The sequence below is a fragment of the Varanus komodoensis genome, unplaced genomic scaffold (assembly GCF_004798865.1).
Source record: "Varanus komodoensis strain SLA01 unplaced genomic scaffold, ASM479886v1 scaffold1, whole genome shotgun sequence".
NCBI lineage: Eukaryota > Metazoa > Chordata > Lepidosauria > Squamata > Varanidae > Varanus > Varanus komodoensis.
Genome location: NW_025335268.1, coordinates 8279963 through 8298201, shown reverse-complemented (window position 1 = coordinate 8298201; position 18239 = coordinate 8279963). Strand labels below are relative to the sequence as shown.

Sequence of the window (18239 nt, the reverse complement as noted above, 5' to 3'; positions counted from 1 at the left end):
AGAAGTGATAGCCTAGCATATGCTTTCAGTTTTTTGGGGTCAAAGGTACAATATTTTCTTATCTAAGTTACATAGGAGAAAACTTTGAGGAATCTTTAATATAGTGGAAAAATGTAAGGGAAGAGTAGACAGAAGAACAAAGTGATCTATGTATGAAAGAGAGATTTGTTCTGGCTCTCTTTAATGGCATAATACATTTCTTGTGCTTGTGACTTCAAGTGAGTTAATAATCCATGGCATCAAGCTAGAAGTGTCATCTAAGTTTTCTAAATTCCAAAATAAGGGTTCAGAATGGTATGGAGTACTGCTAGTATCTAATGGTCTGTAAAATACCTGCCTTTTATAGAGCTGGTCTTTCTGAATTGTAAAAAATGCTAATGCAGGTGTCCTGGTCCAGAAAAGGCTGGTTATGAACTTATGTACATTTGTACATAACAATATAGCTAGAAAATCTGGAGGATCCTGGATTACCTGGGCTGCACAAGCATGCCATTGCCTACCGCCAGATTACTCCAGATTGCCTTCTCTTCCACTGGTTTCAACACACTAGTTGGCAAAGGAGCCAAAATAGGAGCAGTCAGCCAGTTTATAAATGGCAAACCAGAATTCTCTGCTGTTCTGGTTTATTGTTACATGCCTGTGTTTTCTGACATAGCTGACATATGTTTAATGTCAGGGTTTTAATTTTTAATTTGCTTTTCAAAGGATTAACATATTTTAAAAAAAGTTTTCAGGAATATGCTCATTTCACAAATGGTATTAACATTAGAAATAAATAAAGCCATCTCCATATGATCAACAGAACATTATCTGCCAACCCATAACATAACATTTTCCTTCATATTGTTTTAGAAACATGTGCAAACATACAGACTGCAATTTAAGTTGCTAAAACATGTACCTTTACACAGTGCTTTTTTTGTAAAAAGAAAAGGTGCCAGAACTCACATCGCCCCGGCAGTCAGCACACACACCAATCCTAAACCGGAGCAGTCAGGAGCAGCTCTCTCTCACGATCAGATAGCAGATAGAATAGCAGCCTGCAGGCACTATGTTAATGATGTTTGCTGCTAATCTGCTAAGCCAAAATCACTTAGTAAAATCCATTGAAAAAAAGGTGCCGGAACGTGCGTGCGTTCTATGACAAAAAAAGCCCTGCCTTTACATATGATTTAGGTGGTATCCTATATTCCAAAGTGCTGTGTCTGAAAACAGATGTTATCCTATATAACATGTTGTATTTTGTTATGTTATTCCCTAAAGTAAAATAACAATTTTTTAAAATGTCATACATCTGAAATTTCTGACTCCTAAATGACAATCTGCTAAAGACACATGCATGCATGTACGGGCAGACATAATGAGTTAAACAGTTAAGGACACAATCTTGTGGAACTGCTGTTCATTAGGCAGAAGCGAACATTTTCAAAAATCTTATGCTGTGAATTAAACTTAAATTAACTATGCCAAACATTCCATTTACTTGGTATTAAGCTCTTTTGAAACAAATGAAATTTGGGGTGTGGCATCCCTGAACATTTTTGTTCTTTTAGATATTTCAGTATTTATTTTGTCCTGTTGATTTACTTCTGGCTGTTTGTTCTCTTGTGTCCACACATTTGGGTTATTCAAGTACAAGTGTGATGTGTTTTCGTGCTTTGTTTTCCTCTTCCTTTGTCTTTTCCTTTAAAAGGCCAAACAAAAACACTGGCAAAATTGTGCAACCAACTAGCCATTCCAGATACTGAGTAATTTTTACATTGTACAGTGAAATGTTAAGAAATACTGTCATGTAAGGGCCATGCTGTTGATTCTCATAGGTAGCAATTACTTTTTTCACTTCTCATTAATACAGATATTTGGGAATAGGGGTTTCATGAGATCGTTCTAATATAGAGAGCCAGTGTGGTGTAGTGGTTAAGAGCATGGGACTGGGACTCAGACGATCTGGGTTCTAGTCCCCGCTCGGCCATGAGGCCAACTGGGTGACTTTGGGCTAGTCACAGACTCTCAGCTCAACCTACCTCACAGGGTTGTTGTTGTGGGGATAAGATGGAGGAGGAGATGTAAGCTGCCTTGAGCCCTTTGTAGGAAAAAGGCAGGATATAAATTGAAAAATAAATAAATAAATAAATAAAATAGAGAGAGCCAGTGTAGTGTAGTGGTTAAGAGCATGGGACTGGGACTCAGAGGATCTGGGTTCTAGTCCCCACTCAGCCATGGAGCCAACTGGGTGACTTTGGGCCAGTCACAGACTTTCAGCTCAACCTTCCTCACAGGGTTGTTGTTGTGGGGATAAGGTGGAGGAGGAGAATGATGTAAGCTGCCTTGAGCCCTTTGTAGGAAAAAGGCAGGATATAAATCGAAAAATAAATAAATAAAAATAAATAAATACCATGACAAATAACTGGCAATCATTTGGATTGGATTAGAATAATAACAGTGATTCTATATCACTAAAACGTCAACTTTGTTTTCACAGCTTGGTATACTGCTTCTTTATCAATCCCTCTTTATGTTAAACTTAATTATTCAGGTCAGAACTAGGTTACTATGCAAATTAGACAGATAAAAATTATTCAGGTGCCTAACTTTAGTGCTAAAGTTCCATGATTGACCAGTGAAGTGAAGACATGGCTTATCAGAGAGACAGAGTTTTTTATTCTTTTAAATCTAGAACTTCCATCCTTGGAAAGGCACTAAACATATTCTCTGATTATGTTAGTTTTTTCATGAGGTTAGTTCATAGGGTTAGTTCTTTCCTTTAAAACCAAAAACCTTAGTGGGTAAGATGTTGCTTTACGGAAATAATTATCCTCTTGGTTTACTGAACCTTCTGAAATTTAGCTTACTGTGAGGGCGTTGTATAATTTTTAACATGTGACTGCTTTTTTTTAGATTTTCACATTGCCAAGCATATCGTTAGACCCCTTACTTTTTTCCATTTAAAAATCATTCCGCCCTTCCTGAAGAGTTCAAGGCAGGTAACACTCATAAAGAAATAACATTTCAAAAATGCCAACAAAAATAAAGTAGAGGAATAAAACAGGTAAATATTAATATTAAGAATCCAGATCAAAAATATTACCTTTCAAAACTCCATAAACAGAGGACAGAAATTCAAGCAGAATTAGAACATGTTAAAATGGCATGTTGAAACAGTTTATGCTCCCAAAGCTTTCCTAAAAAGGAAGGTATTTGTTATACAACCAAATGTCAATAAAGAAGCAGACATTCAAGCTCCCTTCAGGAAGGTGTTCCACATGTTAAGCATGGCCATTGAGGCCTTCTTTTCTTGGATATTGAGCAATTTTCATGAGAGCCATTGCTGATGCTCTTAGTACTCACCTGGGCTCAAGGGCGGTAGTCCTTCAGATAGCCAAACCCTAAATTTCAAATGATGGCACCCCAAAACAAACTAGAAACCACGGTAGCCATTTCAGTAAGAGAGTAACCTGCTCCCAGTAAGCAGTACTAGTTAGCAACCTAGCTGCTGTTTTCTGGACAAAGAGAGCTTTTGGATATATTTTCAGTGTAGTTTATTTATTTATTTGCTTTATTCACAACTTTTTCACTAAGAATGTTCAAGGCAGCTGTTTTGCATTTACTTTATAGTTCCGAACGTCTATAAGTGACCTTGAACAAACAACAACAAAAGAACAAAAAGCAACAAACTTGCAAGAAATGTAAACAAGCAAATGTGCTAAGTATTGAGGTTAGGACTGGCCAAGGACATGCAGCATTCTGTGACTTCTACAGGTTTAACTCTAGCAATTTTTCACACTAGAGCACTATTTTTTACCTATCAAACAGCAAATTGGGAACTATTCTGTAGTAATCAAGAGGAGGATATACTTAGGTTTTCATATGTAACTAAGTCATATATCCCTTATCAGGGATATATTTACAGAAGGGACAGTTGGAAGAAGAGATGGAGGATGATGGGCCACCTCTTTCTATAGATGTGAAAGCTATTAGTCCACAGTCAACAGTATACATACATGCACATACCTGTTTCCTCCAGACTAGCAATTCACATTCAGGAGGTAGTCCTCAGAGGGCTGGTTAGCCCTGGGTCCTTATGTGGCTAATCAGTATTGCACAGCATTCAGCAATAAGTGCTTTACAGTATTTTACCATGTGGTATTTAGCAATGATTTCCTTTCATAGATTCTGGACATCTAGAGCAGCAACTTGAAGAAGCCAGTTCTGCAAGACGAGATTTAGAAGATGCTGCCAGACAAATCAAAGCTTTTGAGAAGCAAATCAAAGCACTAAAGCAAGAGAGGGATGATCTTAATAAGGTAAAAGGAATATCATCTGTTTTATTATTTAAAAACAACTGTACGTGTCCATTTCACTGTAGAACATTTCAGCTGAGATTAAAATGGTTTTAACTGAGTTATGCAGAAAAATGATTAGGCTTTTATAAACATATCAGCCTGTCTGCATTCTGAGTGCATTTTCTGAAATGGTTATTATTAAAAATATTACAAGTGTTGCCAAATGTATGGTCTTCTGTGATTGATTCCAGATTTTAAACTGTTCCATGGGGTCACTGCTCTTGATATAGAAAATCCTTTTGGAATCAAGTTAGGATGATAGCTATAGTGTAAATCATGAAGAACTATGCCAGAAAAATGATATAATATAAAGTCTGCAAATAGTGTGAAGATAGAGGTACTGGATGAATATGTGTCTATGAATATCTTATGGAAGAACAAGGTTCCAACAATGTTGGAGATACATGCGCTCAACTAAAAATGAATGTGAAAATGTTTTATCCTTACACTTTAAAATAACTTCTATAGTATAATTAAGTAAAACTAGTTTTTAAGAAAATGAAATATTACCACTTGCTTGGAACATATCTTCTGGGGAAAAATATCTATTGTGCTTTTCTTGAATAGAGGGCTACTACATACTGGATCATGTGTTTGGTGATAGGTGAAAGAACACACCAAAGTTGGTTCTTTTGATGATGTCCATTAATAGGAAACAGCATGGTTATCTGATTGAACCAGGTAGCAGGAGATCTTTGACTTGGCACATCCACGGTAGCAGTTTAACAGGGATGATACAAAGCTAGGTTCCTCCCTTTTCCACAAACATACCCTGTCCTGCACAGCAAGCCCTTGGCAGCTAGCAGTAGTAGACAAGACGGAGACTGATATGAACATGGAGGCAAGTGGCTTAAAGAAACATTTGGCAGTGACTATGACTATGCATAATTGATTGAATTAAGATTTGGCTTATGAGTGCTAAAATGTTCATGGGAACTTCTTTGCTTGTTACAAACACTCTTGGATTTTGCATAGTATATCTTGTTTTGGGATAAGAAGTGTACTTCCATTTTTATTTGCACAAATTTTAACAGGACTCTAATATCCATGCAGTAGCAGAATCCTAAAATGAAAGCTTATCTAATCCGTTGTTTTTGACTGCAGGAACTGATGGAGTCTAGTGAAAGATTAAAGATCCAAACCAAAGAGTTGAAAGATGCACACAGCCAGAGGAAACTAGCCATGCAGGAATTCTCTGAGATGAATGAGCGACTTACTGACTTACATTCACAAAAACAGAAACTTACCCGTCAGGTCAGAGATAAGGAAGAAGAGATGGAAGTGGTGATGCAAAAAGTGGAAAGCTTAAGGCAAGAGCTACGCAGAACAGACAGAATGAAAAAAGAAGTAAGATATCTGTGGGATAGTGATTATGGGAAGGAGTCTCAAAATAAAGCTATTTCCTCATCTTTTTAATTGAAAAGTAATAGTAATTGGTACATAACAGTTTGTAATTCTCTACAGGAAGTTTTTGTTTATCTATAAAGTGTTGCATTTTTTAGTCTTATATGCTAGATACTGAACAGTTTTTGAACCTTCCTGTGTACCAGGGTTACATTGCATTCATGCCCTGCTTGTGAGTACCCCTGGATCAGCTGGTTCATCACTGGCTGAACAGAATGCTCAACTAGAAAGACTTTGATCTGACCCAGGATGGCTTTTCTTCTGTTCCTATGTTTTTACCAGCAGGACCCTTCACTAACACACTGGAGAGCTAGAAGTTCTAATAGTAATCCCAACTGAGCAGAAATACTTGTTCTGGCATGGGGCAAGTCAGCAGAGGATGCAGAAGGAATCTGTGCTAATGCTGTCCTGATCTTGAAACAAGTGGATACTGTTCTGGATCTGATAGAGAGGCTAAACAAAGTGTGGGAAACAGGTCTGATAGGAAAATGTCATGGTTCTGTAAGATATGGAAGAAAATCAGAATGTCTGCAGTCCTGTACCTACTTACCTAGGAATAATCATCATTGGGTTCAGTGGGACTTCCTTTGGGTAGACATGTACAGAATTGTGCTATTAGTATACACATCCAAGCACACTTAAGTCCAATTGGGGTCAGTTGAACTTGCTTGCAACTCACTTTGCCTAGAACTGGGGATGCTCATTGCTGTTGACTTCTACCTAAGCATCCAACACAGATTATCAGTGGCTACTAGCCTTGCTGGCTTTGTGCCACCTCTTTACCAGAGGTGGCTTGCCTGGACACACCAGTTGCTGAGGTGCTTGGATAGAAGGGGGTCTTGTACCCATCCTGCCTGAGGGATCCTCTGGACAGCTGGTTTGCCACCATATGTCCAGAGTGTTGGACTAGATGAACCTTTGGTCTGATTCAGCATAGCTTTTCTTATGCCCAAATACTGAAATATTTGAGTTCTTTGTGGATTATTAAAGAAAAACATCCAAAAGAATGTTTTAAACATTCTTTTTGTAGCTGGAAGTACATGCTGAAGCTGCAGCTGCTGAGGCATCCAAGGACAGGAAATTGCGTGAGCGAAGTGAACAGTATTCTAAGCAGCTGGAAAATGAGTTAGAAGGACTAAAGGTTAGTCTTTGTTGACTACACCATTTCAAAATGTAATCATTGAAAAGTCACTGGCTGTTTGTTTGTTTGTTTGTTCGTTCATTCACCTATTTGCATGCTACCTTTAACTGCCAAAGGCCTTCCTAGGTGGCTTACAACTGTATGCCTACCACAGCAACCCATTTTGGGTAACTATCCGTGGTGGATTACTGTGTCATCGAAATCTAGACTGCTTCCCACAGGGTGGCTTCTTTGGGCACATAAAGCACCCTGACAACCCATGGCTTTTTTGACAGATTGTTGAATCCATTATGGATTATTGTGCCTACTGGAAAGTGACAAAGGAAATGCTTGGAAAGAATGATGACAAACTTGCTGCTTTTGGTGATCTCACCACTGCCAGTGGGAGTCACTCCACTGGTAGCCAAGCTGTGCTTTGAGGCAACCATCTCTGACTTGCTTAACTTTTTTAAAAAAGTGCTTGGGTGGCACAAATGTTCATCTTTTGTTGTGTGTGTTCTCCCTCCCTCTCTCCCTCCCTCACACTCACACACACACACACAGACAATTTCAGTTCTTCACAGGTATACTCCTACAACCACCCAAAATTTGGAGCTTTGCCATAGTTTGTTCCACAAACAACCCATTCTGCACAGCTTACTGGCAGGATGGTGTTCCATGTCATGCAAATTCACCCACTGTCAGACAGAAGACAAAGGCATATACAAATCAGTATATTCTTCCCTTTAACACAAACAAATTCCCATTAAAACTTCATTTACAGGCAATTATGGGGGTTGGAGAATTCCAACATATTTTAACAGTTGGTCTCATCTAATGCATATATGCCTAGACATAATTACAGTGAGCTGACTAAATAGTGCATATCTGTGCATCTGGCACAATTTTAATCCAAGTAGGCAAACATGATTTTTCAGAGAAAAATGTCTCCTGAAGCAGACATTTTTAATGTAAGAAAATTTAATAGACTTACACAAATGTTTTGTCTTTTTTCAGTATGAAAAACATTGAAATAACAGGAGATAGCTTAGCGTGTAATCCAACCACACTTTCCTGAGAATAAACCTGAAGAGAGTTGAATACTGCAATATTATTAGCTCTGTAAGGGCTCATAGTACATTTAAAGAATGCATGGCTTAGAACAGTATAGCATATTGGTCCTGGCTCTTATTTTAGTTTGACATTGATTTTGAAACAACTGTAAATAGTGATTTTGATGGAAATATGGTTAATTGCAGTCAGTTGCACTTTCTCATTTTTGCTATATCCAAGGCCATTTTTCTTTTTTTCCTTTTTCTTTAATGTTTATTAAATTTTATGAATCAAACAAACATAAACCCCTTCACAAAACTTGTTTATATATTTGCTCTCCCACCACATATGGAAAAATATACCCACTTTCTGGTTCTATCTCCAACATACATTGAAATGTTCATTATTCATATAATTCAATTTAACCAGAGTTAAGTACCATTTCCAAACTAATTTATAAAAATTCTCTTTAATTCTTATTGACATACATTTTGAAATGCTCTTTGCCCACATACTATTCCATTCTTCAGTACTAATATTTCTTTTTAAATCTGTTTCCCAAGACTCTTTAAGAGGATTATATTTGTGTGTCCCCTCCCCACTTCTAGTAATATGTTGGGAATTTTACTTGTCATTCCTCTCCTTCACCTATTATCTTGTTTTTTATTTTGTGAAATTAGATGGTCATTTTTTCTTTGTGCTTGTACATTTCATGGAAACTAATTCTGAGATGTCCCTTTTTTATAGCAGAAACAAATTGGTCGCTCCCCAGGAGTGAGCAGCACAGAACATCAGCAAGAGATCACCAAATTAAAAGCCGACTTGGATAAGAAAATTGTTTTTTATGAAGAGGAAATATCTAAACGAGAAGTACTACATTCAAATGAAATTAAAAATCTGAAGAAAGAACTGCGTGATGCAGAGAGCCAACAGCTTGCTCTCAAAAAAGAAATCCTCATCTTGAAAGACAAGCTAGAGAAGACAAGGAGAGAAAGGTACGCACAATCCTGTTATTTGGCCTCTGGCTTAAACATCCATGTGCAACACCTGCTGTGCATGGATTTCTCTGCAAGAGTTTAGCGAAACAGGTTACCACAATAAAATAGCTACTCTTGAGACATGCAGTCAGGGTAGTCAGATGGTATACTTTTAATCTAGCCTAAGATTTCAGCCTCTGAAGTATAATTAAACCTGCACACTGAGCAAACATCCTTAGAAACAAGACTGTTAAAATCATTGGGATTTTGGGATAAGCATGATGGACACATGAGTTTTAAGTAATTAAACTTGTAGGTTGACTGAATGTTTTATACTAGGATGACTATAGTTCTGATGGCTCATGTTCATGAGCAGTCTTCACTGTTGGTTTGTTGTTCCATTATTCGATCTTTACTATGATTCTATGAGGGACTTCGTCAATCAATGAGAAGCTTCTGATGCAGCAGTAGAATCCAATTGGCCAGTGGAAATGAACACAGTCTTTGTTGATTCCTTTCCTCCCCACACAATCCCCAGTGCTCCATCCCACATCTCTTTTGGATGGTTGGATACAATGGGGCCGTGGGAGCTTCAGAGAGAGGGAATAAATCAATAGAAGATTGCCCTCCTCCCATTTCTGCCATCCGGAGTATCCTATTGACAGGAGAACTTCACTGAGGGAATGCTCTTGGCAGTGAAAAGGAAGCTGGATCGAACTCTGTACTTTGCTTGTGTTTGGTGTTACCCAGTTCCTGCATTCAGTTTCAGTAAAAAGCATTTGTGTAGTTCTCTGCATTATCATTGATGCCTATTCTTTGTTTCATCTCAGCTTGTTTGAAGGAAAATGGCAGGGGTGGATTGGAGTACCCATCATTCCTTATTATTTAAAGTGTGCACATTTTCAGTAGAATAATGAAAATCTTTCCCTTCTGCTTCTTGCCCATCTCACCACATCATAACCCTCTAGTCTGCTAAATAGCTTTATGGGATAGCTGGATAAGAGGAATCCAGAGAAGGACTCCCCCACACACCCACACACATTTACCATTGGCCAATAGCACAACCTGCTCCACAATGTGAGCATAAAAAAATCACTTGAGAAAATAAGTGGGGATGAGCATTCCACAATTTCCTAAATGAAAAAATACGTTGTTGTTTTTTAAGTTGGAATGAAAGAGTTCATTAAGGAGCTAGCATTGCTTAATCTTGATAGCTTAGGCTCTTTGGTCAAGCTGTATGCTGGACTTACACACACTGGAAAAACGTTGGAGTTGTAAATCTGTTTCCTTGGTTCGTCTTCTAGCTTCCCCCCAACATCCAAGGCCTTGCCTCCTTGTTTTTTTTGATACGAACAAATAATATTGTAGTGTATTAGTGATGCATTTTTTTTCTCTTAGCATATGAACAAACCTTAAGGTACCCCGAGGTTGATCATCTTTCTGTCATCTTTACTTCCTCTTCAGTCTGCCCTTTGGGATCATATATGTTCAGCATGCACTGCCATTTTACAAATTTTGGACTGAGTCTGTACATCAGTCCTCACCTGTTTCGCTACTATGGAAACAGTCAATGAGGATTGCCTGTGTTGTTGCAAGACTGCCCTCCAGGTGGTGCATACCATCAAACTGGTTTATAAGCTGCTAGGTCTGATGGGGGTCCTCTTTCATCATTGTGTCGGACAGATCTAGTCAAAAGTTCTTGTCATTGGCCACTACAGACTAGATGTTCAGGCTGGAGCTGACTGCTTGTTTGGTTGTGCCATTCTATTCACTATTTTGCAGTAGAACACTGAACCACTGATCCCACCAGTAAGTCAGCTTACCGCTAAATTTAGTCTTATGTTTTCTAAATACATTTACCCAGTATTTACCAATATGTATGATGCACAGAGACCACAAAAAAGAAAGACAGGATGCTTACCTTTAACTGTGATTCTTTGAGTGGTCACCTGTGCATTCATACAACCCATTTACTTTGATGTCAGTACTGACACTGAGGTTTCCCTCAGTTCCAAGACAGTAATCAGTAGTTTCCAATTTAGACTTTACACCAGTTCACCACTTGAAGAACTACAGTTACAGTATCTTTTTTTCCCCCAAAGATACAGTATAGCCCAAAGTACTGATGAGAAAGGCAAAAATAGGGAAGGTTGTAATATCTGAGCTGAATATTGAATATTGTTATAAACAGCACCTTTATGTGTTTAGCTTTATCTTGGGAGGCAGTTTCAATATGTTATATGTTACCAGTAAACAGGAGTTAACAATGTTAACAAAGTTTCAGTATCACTGAGCTATGATAGTGCTCTCTCAACTAAAACTGTTGGCTCACCCTTCTGAGGGAACCATATTTCCTACTTCCACATGTCACAAAGAGCTGTTGGAATCTTGTGATGAGAATCACTATTGTTTATATGTACCCAGGATTTTGAAATATCTGCATGGAAATGCATGCAAACTAAACAAAATACAGGATTTTTAAAATTGCCCTGGACAAAAAGCCTCTGCAATTCTTACTCTCTTCAGGTGCTTAATACTATAAATATACAGTTAATATTAGTGTTTTGTGCTGCTTCATTCTGTTTTTGATATCATGATATAATCAAAGTTGATTATTTGTTTGAATACATTAGGGCATGTCCCTTCATTCAAAAGTTAAGCACTTTTCAAAAATGCCAAAATCTTTAGACCATGTTTGCTGTTTCTTATTTAAGAATACCCTTGCTCTTTGGAAAGAAATAGAACAAATAATTCTGTTTGTTAGAAATTTTATGTAACAGCCTTAAATTTTCTGCAGTGAGACAGTGAAAATCAAGACAGTTGGCATGAGTAAGAAATTTGGTATTCAGTAGCTTGAATCTGAAACAGGTTATTATTTAAAAAAATGAGTTGGCAGTTTTTTCATAAAGGCAAATACTATTTGATGACACATCATTGTGTTAACAGACAAATTATTCTCCCCTCATTCTTTGTTTTCACATACAAATATGATTGGTTCTGTTTTATTAATGGAATATTAGGTAATAGTGCTAGAGGAAAAAGGAAGCACCTGTTAGTCTCATGCAGGAGCAAGCTGAATTGCTGAAAAAGGCAGACCAGGCTTCATTATTGAGATTTTGGAAACCATAACACCAATTGTCAGCATTATGTGTTGTTGTAATTAATGTGGTAGAACAGTTTTACTGGCACTACAATTTGTCCATGGGTTTCAAATCTATGCATAACTTTTGAAGGACATTTCCAAGCAAGAAAATAACACAAGTGCTTGCCAATAACTTTATACAACATATATTTCTAGGGGAGAAAGCGGAATAGTTTCTTGCCAGTACAGAACTCCTTTGAAACTATTCCGTTAGATTCCAATATGTCATTCATTCATTTTGTATCCAATCCCTATTACTAAAAAAGTCTCTGGGTGGCTTACAGAGAACAAACAAACAAAAATGCACGCCAATAAGTAATACCTAAATAGGGATTTATAGACCAATCCCTTATATATTATGAGCAATAGTGGTACAGCAGCTGCTACCAGCCTAGCTCCCAATCATTCTGTATAGTTTATTCTTAATCTTCCAGGGTTTTTAACTTTTAAAGAGATTGTTTTAAAGAGGTTGTTTCTGCTGCCACTTCATTTTAGTATTTTAAGTGCCATTATGCTTTTATTGTTTTACTCTTATGTTTAGCCATATTTTTCATATTTTATTTTTGAAAGTTTTGTAGGGCACTAAAAAGTAGAAAGGAAGCTAAATAAACATAGGCAGGAAGCACATGAGGCCAAACCACCATAAAGGATAATTGTGAGAAATAGGAAGCAAAACAATCTGCCAAAGATGCCCTTTATGAAAAGACTATGTGGGCAGAATAAGTTGTCAGACAACACTGATTTTGAATGTTCCTGCACTGTAAGTTACTTTTAAAAGCTTTTACTTTAACAATGGGGCAGGAGTGTCCTTATTTTTCCCTACTTCGTTGTGTTGCAGCTATAGCTCCCTAAAAAACTTATCTGAAATGAGGGCTGTGGAGATTTTCTTCTTTTTTAATCCAATAGGGCATAGTTTTCTGCTGCTACACTTGACTGAAAGAGAAGGACTAAAAATACTAGTATCAAAAAGTGCACTACAGCACTTTCTGTTAGCTTTTTCCTTACTTGGTACCCTCTAGATGCTTTAAAGGTCTGACTCTAATCAACAGTTGTCATGGCCAGTACTGGGATCTATAGTCTAAAATATTAGGAGGCACCAGGTGGGAAAGGCTGTCTTGGGGTTTCAAGTTATTTTTAAAATTGACATTATTTTAGGTTACTTTTCACAGTAGAATCCTCTCACATAAAAACATACAAAAGTGAACAAATAAAATGAGTAAGTACAAAATCAATAAAAATCTAGAAACATGAAGATTATCTATAAAATAGAAATCACCAATAACATTCCAGACTCTGATGTGGGGAAGGTAGCACATAGGTCTTTAAAACTTTCCTACAAACCTGCAATGAAGGGGCCTGATGAGCAATCAATGGAAGCTGATTCCAGAAAGGTGGGGCCACTGCAAAGAAAGCCCTTTTCACTGTACTTTTCACTGTCCTAAACACACTTAGTGGCCAGCATGTGAGATGAACCTCTGCTGAAGACAAGAGAAGGCTTTTTATTGTTATTTTCAATACAATTTTAAATTAACACTTGTATGTATGCAGTTACATATTCCTTTTTTGTTCACAATGGTAGTGGTAAATGTGGGGAAGGATGGTGTAGGGCATAGGTCCTCAAACTATGATCTGGGAGCCAGATCTGGCCCGCCATGCCCATTTGGACAGGCTGCGCGTGCACCCACGCGCGCACCCGCCACCACCCACCTCACCCCACACACGGGGAGGCAGCGAGCAAGCCGCTACCTTGTGCGCCCGCCTTGCGGCGCATATCTGCCCGCGCCTTGCCTCTCCCTGCCGTGCCTCTCCTTGCCTTGCTGTGTGCCCTGCGCTCACACACCACCCCCACTCCGGCCCACGCACACTGCCGGTGCCACCTTTCCGGCCCGCTCCCAGCACCAGCAGCTTTCAACTGGCCTCCTGGTGGAAAAGTTTGAGGACCCCTGGTGTAGGGATTGTGGCAGTTAGGGATTGTGTCTGAATCTGTGCAGATGCTCATGGATCACAACATATCTTATTTTCATTTATTTTGCTGTTCATTAAAAAAACCTACCTTTTTAGCTTACCTGTCATTTAAAAAATAGAAACAAAGAAATGTTTCACATGAGCCATAGTGCCTGCCAGCAGTGATATTTCAAAGAATGCCTAGGACAGTTGTGAGCACTGGTTTAAACCACAATTATATTCTAAGAGAATACTTATATTTGTTAGTAGTGTTTAGATGCTTCGTGATATGCTATTATTTCAAAGTAGCCAGAGAACACCTTCTGTATTTTCCTTTTGTTTTGAAAACAATTCTTGAAAAAGTGACATGAGCTCATAAAGTATATCCAAAACTGGATCTTCTTGCTTTGCCTTATTTTGATATAATATTAATCTTGTTACATGGTTATAATGTAGGATGTGGTTAAGAGTGCTTTAATTCCACTGAGTAGGACTTCTGATGATAAATGTTTCAGGAAAAGGGCTTGAAAAAACATCAAATGTGATCAAACTTTTGATTCCGCTGCATCTCTAAAGTTTGTGATATTGGATTATATGACTTATTTCTGAATAGTCAATCTGAACTATCAAATTAGTTTGACCTTGGCTTTCTTTCTGTAGTATTTTTTTACCAGTTTTTTTTTTTTTTTAAGAACAAACATCTCTATTGCAGTCTTGGCTGAGGCTTTCATAGCTCTAAGGCTATCACCAAAGTGCTTAACATAAAGTTCACATCTTTCCTCGTTGCCTGATATTGAATACCTAATGCAGATGCAAAGTTAGTTCTAGAGAAGCTATGAACGAATCAATCACTACTAGTAAACCAAGACAAACAAGTAACCAAATGCTTAATTAAAGAATCTTGATCTGCTGTCTGAGAAGTTAGCCTTAAAGTCCATGTCTCCCAGATAGCTGGGAGACCCATTATCCATTTCCCTGAAAGTTAATGCTTTAATCTTTTTTGGCTTTTCCCCAGATTGTTCATCATATGCATGGAATCTGTTAGTCAGGGAAAGGGATGGGTGGTGTTAGATTACAGAATTAGAGTTTAAACAGCAGTGATTAATATGTTAGAACAAAGTGTTATGTTTCAAATGATGCCTAGCAACACACAAATTTAGAGCTAAGTCTGATACTGCTGTGCTGTGTTTCAAAGTCTTATTGAAAGAGTAAATGAATTTCAAATTAACATAGGGAAATTCAAACCAGAAATACTCTTCCTGTGTTTCATTATAACTGTTCAAATAGTGTCTTTATAAACATGTCTGGATAAGTTTCAAGAACAGCTATGAATTCTTTGTTAAATTCTATCCCGGAGACATTCTGCAGACATAATTGTAGGGATTCCCTAACATGGTTAAAAAATTGGGAATAGACTGTAAGATTGAGCAGTCTGTCAATCTGACCACCTCTCCCTGTTTCTCTCTCTTTGGCTTAAGCATTTACATTTATCACAGTTAAGGCTAACCAGACATTAGTGGGGTGACAAGCAGACACAAAAGAGATGCCTTTTTTTTTGCTGGGTGCCAGTTATGGAATGCTTTCCTATGATGATCCACTATAATCCTCCTCTGCTTACTATCTGATTGGCATTAAGTCTACTGATTTTAGCAGACTTTCTACTTCTGGCAGTTGCTACTCCAAATGTGTAGTTTATAAGCTATTTATTTTTTGACATCATGTATTGGTTTCAGTCTTGATTACAGTCAAAAGACAGGTTGACAGCTGCTACATATACCCCATATAATATTTTAGCTATTGGCTATATTGAAATGATGATGATGAAGAAATCATAAAATAGTAGAGTTACAAAGAGCGATGAAGGCCACTGGGTCCAACCCCCTGCTGTTGCAGGACACCAGTTTATACCATCCCACTCAGATGGCTATCCAGTTTTGCCTTGAAGGTGGAGAACCAATGATCTCTCGTAAGCAATTGGTTCCACTGTCAAATTGCTCTGACAGTGAAGAAACTTTTCTTGATATCTCATCTGAATCTGGGTTGTTGCAGTTTGAACTGATTATTTCATGTCCTACACTCTGGTATCAGTGAGACAAGATCCTTATCTTCCTCTTATCTTTCCTTGTACTTCCTCATCTAAGTCATTAATAAAGATGTTCAATATAAGCAAGTGTAGAGTAATGTATTTTAGGGTGAAAAATCCTAATTTCAAGTATACACTAATAGGATATGAACTAGCAGTGACTTGAGCAAGAAAGGATCTTGGGGCAGTGGTGGATACCATGATGAAAAGGTCAGCCCAGTACTCAAACTGCTGTGAAGAAGGCAAACTCCATGCTAGGCTTCTTCCTTTATCAGAGGTGACATGCCTACATATACCAGTTGCTGAGGAGCTGAGCTGGAGGAGATCTCGCACCCATCCTGCTTGAGAAATCCTTTGGGCAGCTGGTTTGCCACCATGTGTACAGAGTGCTGGACTAGATTAATCTTTGATCTGATTCAGCGTAGCTTTTCTTATGTTCTTACGCTTCTCCAACTTTTGATCTTGCAGGACTATAGGGGCTTATGTACATGTCTCCTGGTAAAGTGATTTTCTTTGTTGTTGACTGATTTGTTACTGATGCTGACAGCTAGAATTTGTATAGCTCAAATTATTGACTTATATTGATAAAAGAGCATATGAATGTTTCAAATAGTTAAAAAAAAACTAGGCAAGTTTTATTAAGCAAACAGAAATCTTCATGCATGGAAGCTTTGCAGATCCTGGAACCATATATGGCAAATTTTTTTACAGGCTCGGCTTCAGAATTAGAGATGGTTATAAAAACAAATAAGCATATTGAATCAGAAAGTATTGTCCTGAACAAGTAATTTTGGGATTTGTTGAAACTGACTCTTAGCAAGAAGGCAGGAATTGGTATAATCCAGTGAGCTTCAGGCCTACATAATTTCCTGTGGAAATAAATAAGACTAATTGTGCAATTCAGTTTCTTGGATTTCAGTGGAACTATTGTATGCTTAAAGTTCATTTGTTTGCACCAATTTTGTTAATATTCTGATAATTTATAACTTTGAAAGGCCAGTATTTTGGTATTTATATATTATAATAAAATATCTGCTCATTTGGACTCTTAGAATCTCATGTTAAAGAAATATGAATCTGTTTCATGCTAACATGAAGTGCATTGGCTAATTCCAAGGCTAAGTAGATACTGTTCCAGTTCAGTTTATATTACTGTATAGTTCTGTCTCCTAAATTAATGTCAGTCCTAAAGATTCTGCATGAGATCTGTTTAAGGACATGGGTAATGAAGTATTCTCCATATATGCTGATTGGTTATGTTTTCTGTTTTACCTTAGCCAAAGTGAAAGGGAGGAGTTTGAAACAGAGTTCAAGCAAAAATATGAACGAGAGAAGGTTCTGTTAACTGAGGAGAACAAAAAGCTTTCCAGTGAACTTGATAAGGTCAGTGTTGTATGGGTAAAACTAAAATATTGGGCAAAATTGCAAGAATTTGATAATGGAGTCAATTGATGGGATACTACTGGGAGTAAAAACTAAGTTTCACTGCTGATTAAAAATTAATTATATTATTACCATGGGAATTTGGATTAAATGACAATTGTGTAATTCCAGATTGGATTCCATAAAATTACTGAGTAACATAAGTTTAATACATATTTGTATGTTGATTGCTTCAAGAGCTGCAGGGTAGTTTCTCTCTTGTAAGATGCAGAGTTAATGGGATTTACCTGCTAAACTTTATACATCTCTGGGGAAGAATTGATTAATACAAGAGAGGTAGATAAGGCGTAGGATTTTATTAAAAACTGTGAATGGTGAAAGATTAGTTGTAAATAAGGAGACTTTTAGAAGAAATATTAAACAAAATGGAGAAAGTTGAAAATATTTTATATAAAATATTATATAAAATAATGTATCCATCTGATGAAGTGGGCCAAATCTTCAAAAATATATGCCATAATATAATTTACATTAATTTTAAGGCACCACAAGTGGTTGACCAATGGATCTGACTTGCTCTTCTGCAAATGGAAAGAGTCCATCAGTTCATGGAAAAAATGCCATCCAGTGGATGCTTGCATTGGTAGAGTGGGAGAGGATGTGATTTGCACTCATTTTCTCTTCCTGTCTACTCCAGACTATTCCAAAAGATTCCCCAAACCTTGGAAATTTCAAGGGAGTCCAGATGGAAGGAAAAATTAATAAAAATGGCTTCCTATTTCCCCTTTTC

General features: G+C 37.5%; 1 protein-coding gene across 1 annotated transcript in view; it reads left to right on the top strand.

The window, feature by feature from the left end:
* Positions 1 to 18239, top strand: part of CDC42BPA (CDC42 binding protein kinase alpha) — a 190801-nt gene that overhangs the window by 106485 nt on the left and 66077 nt on the right. The window contains exons 12-16 of the mRNA XM_044450310.1: positions 4171 to 4304; positions 5448 to 5690; positions 6778 to 6888; positions 8668 to 8915; positions 17344 to 17449. Coding sequence (XP_044306245.1) covers positions 4171 to 4304; positions 5448 to 5690; positions 6778 to 6888; positions 8668 to 8915; positions 17344 to 17449 — 842 coding nt within the window. The remainder of the gene's footprint in view (positions 1 to 4170; positions 4305 to 5447; positions 5691 to 6777; positions 6889 to 8667; positions 8916 to 17343; positions 17450 to 18239) is intronic.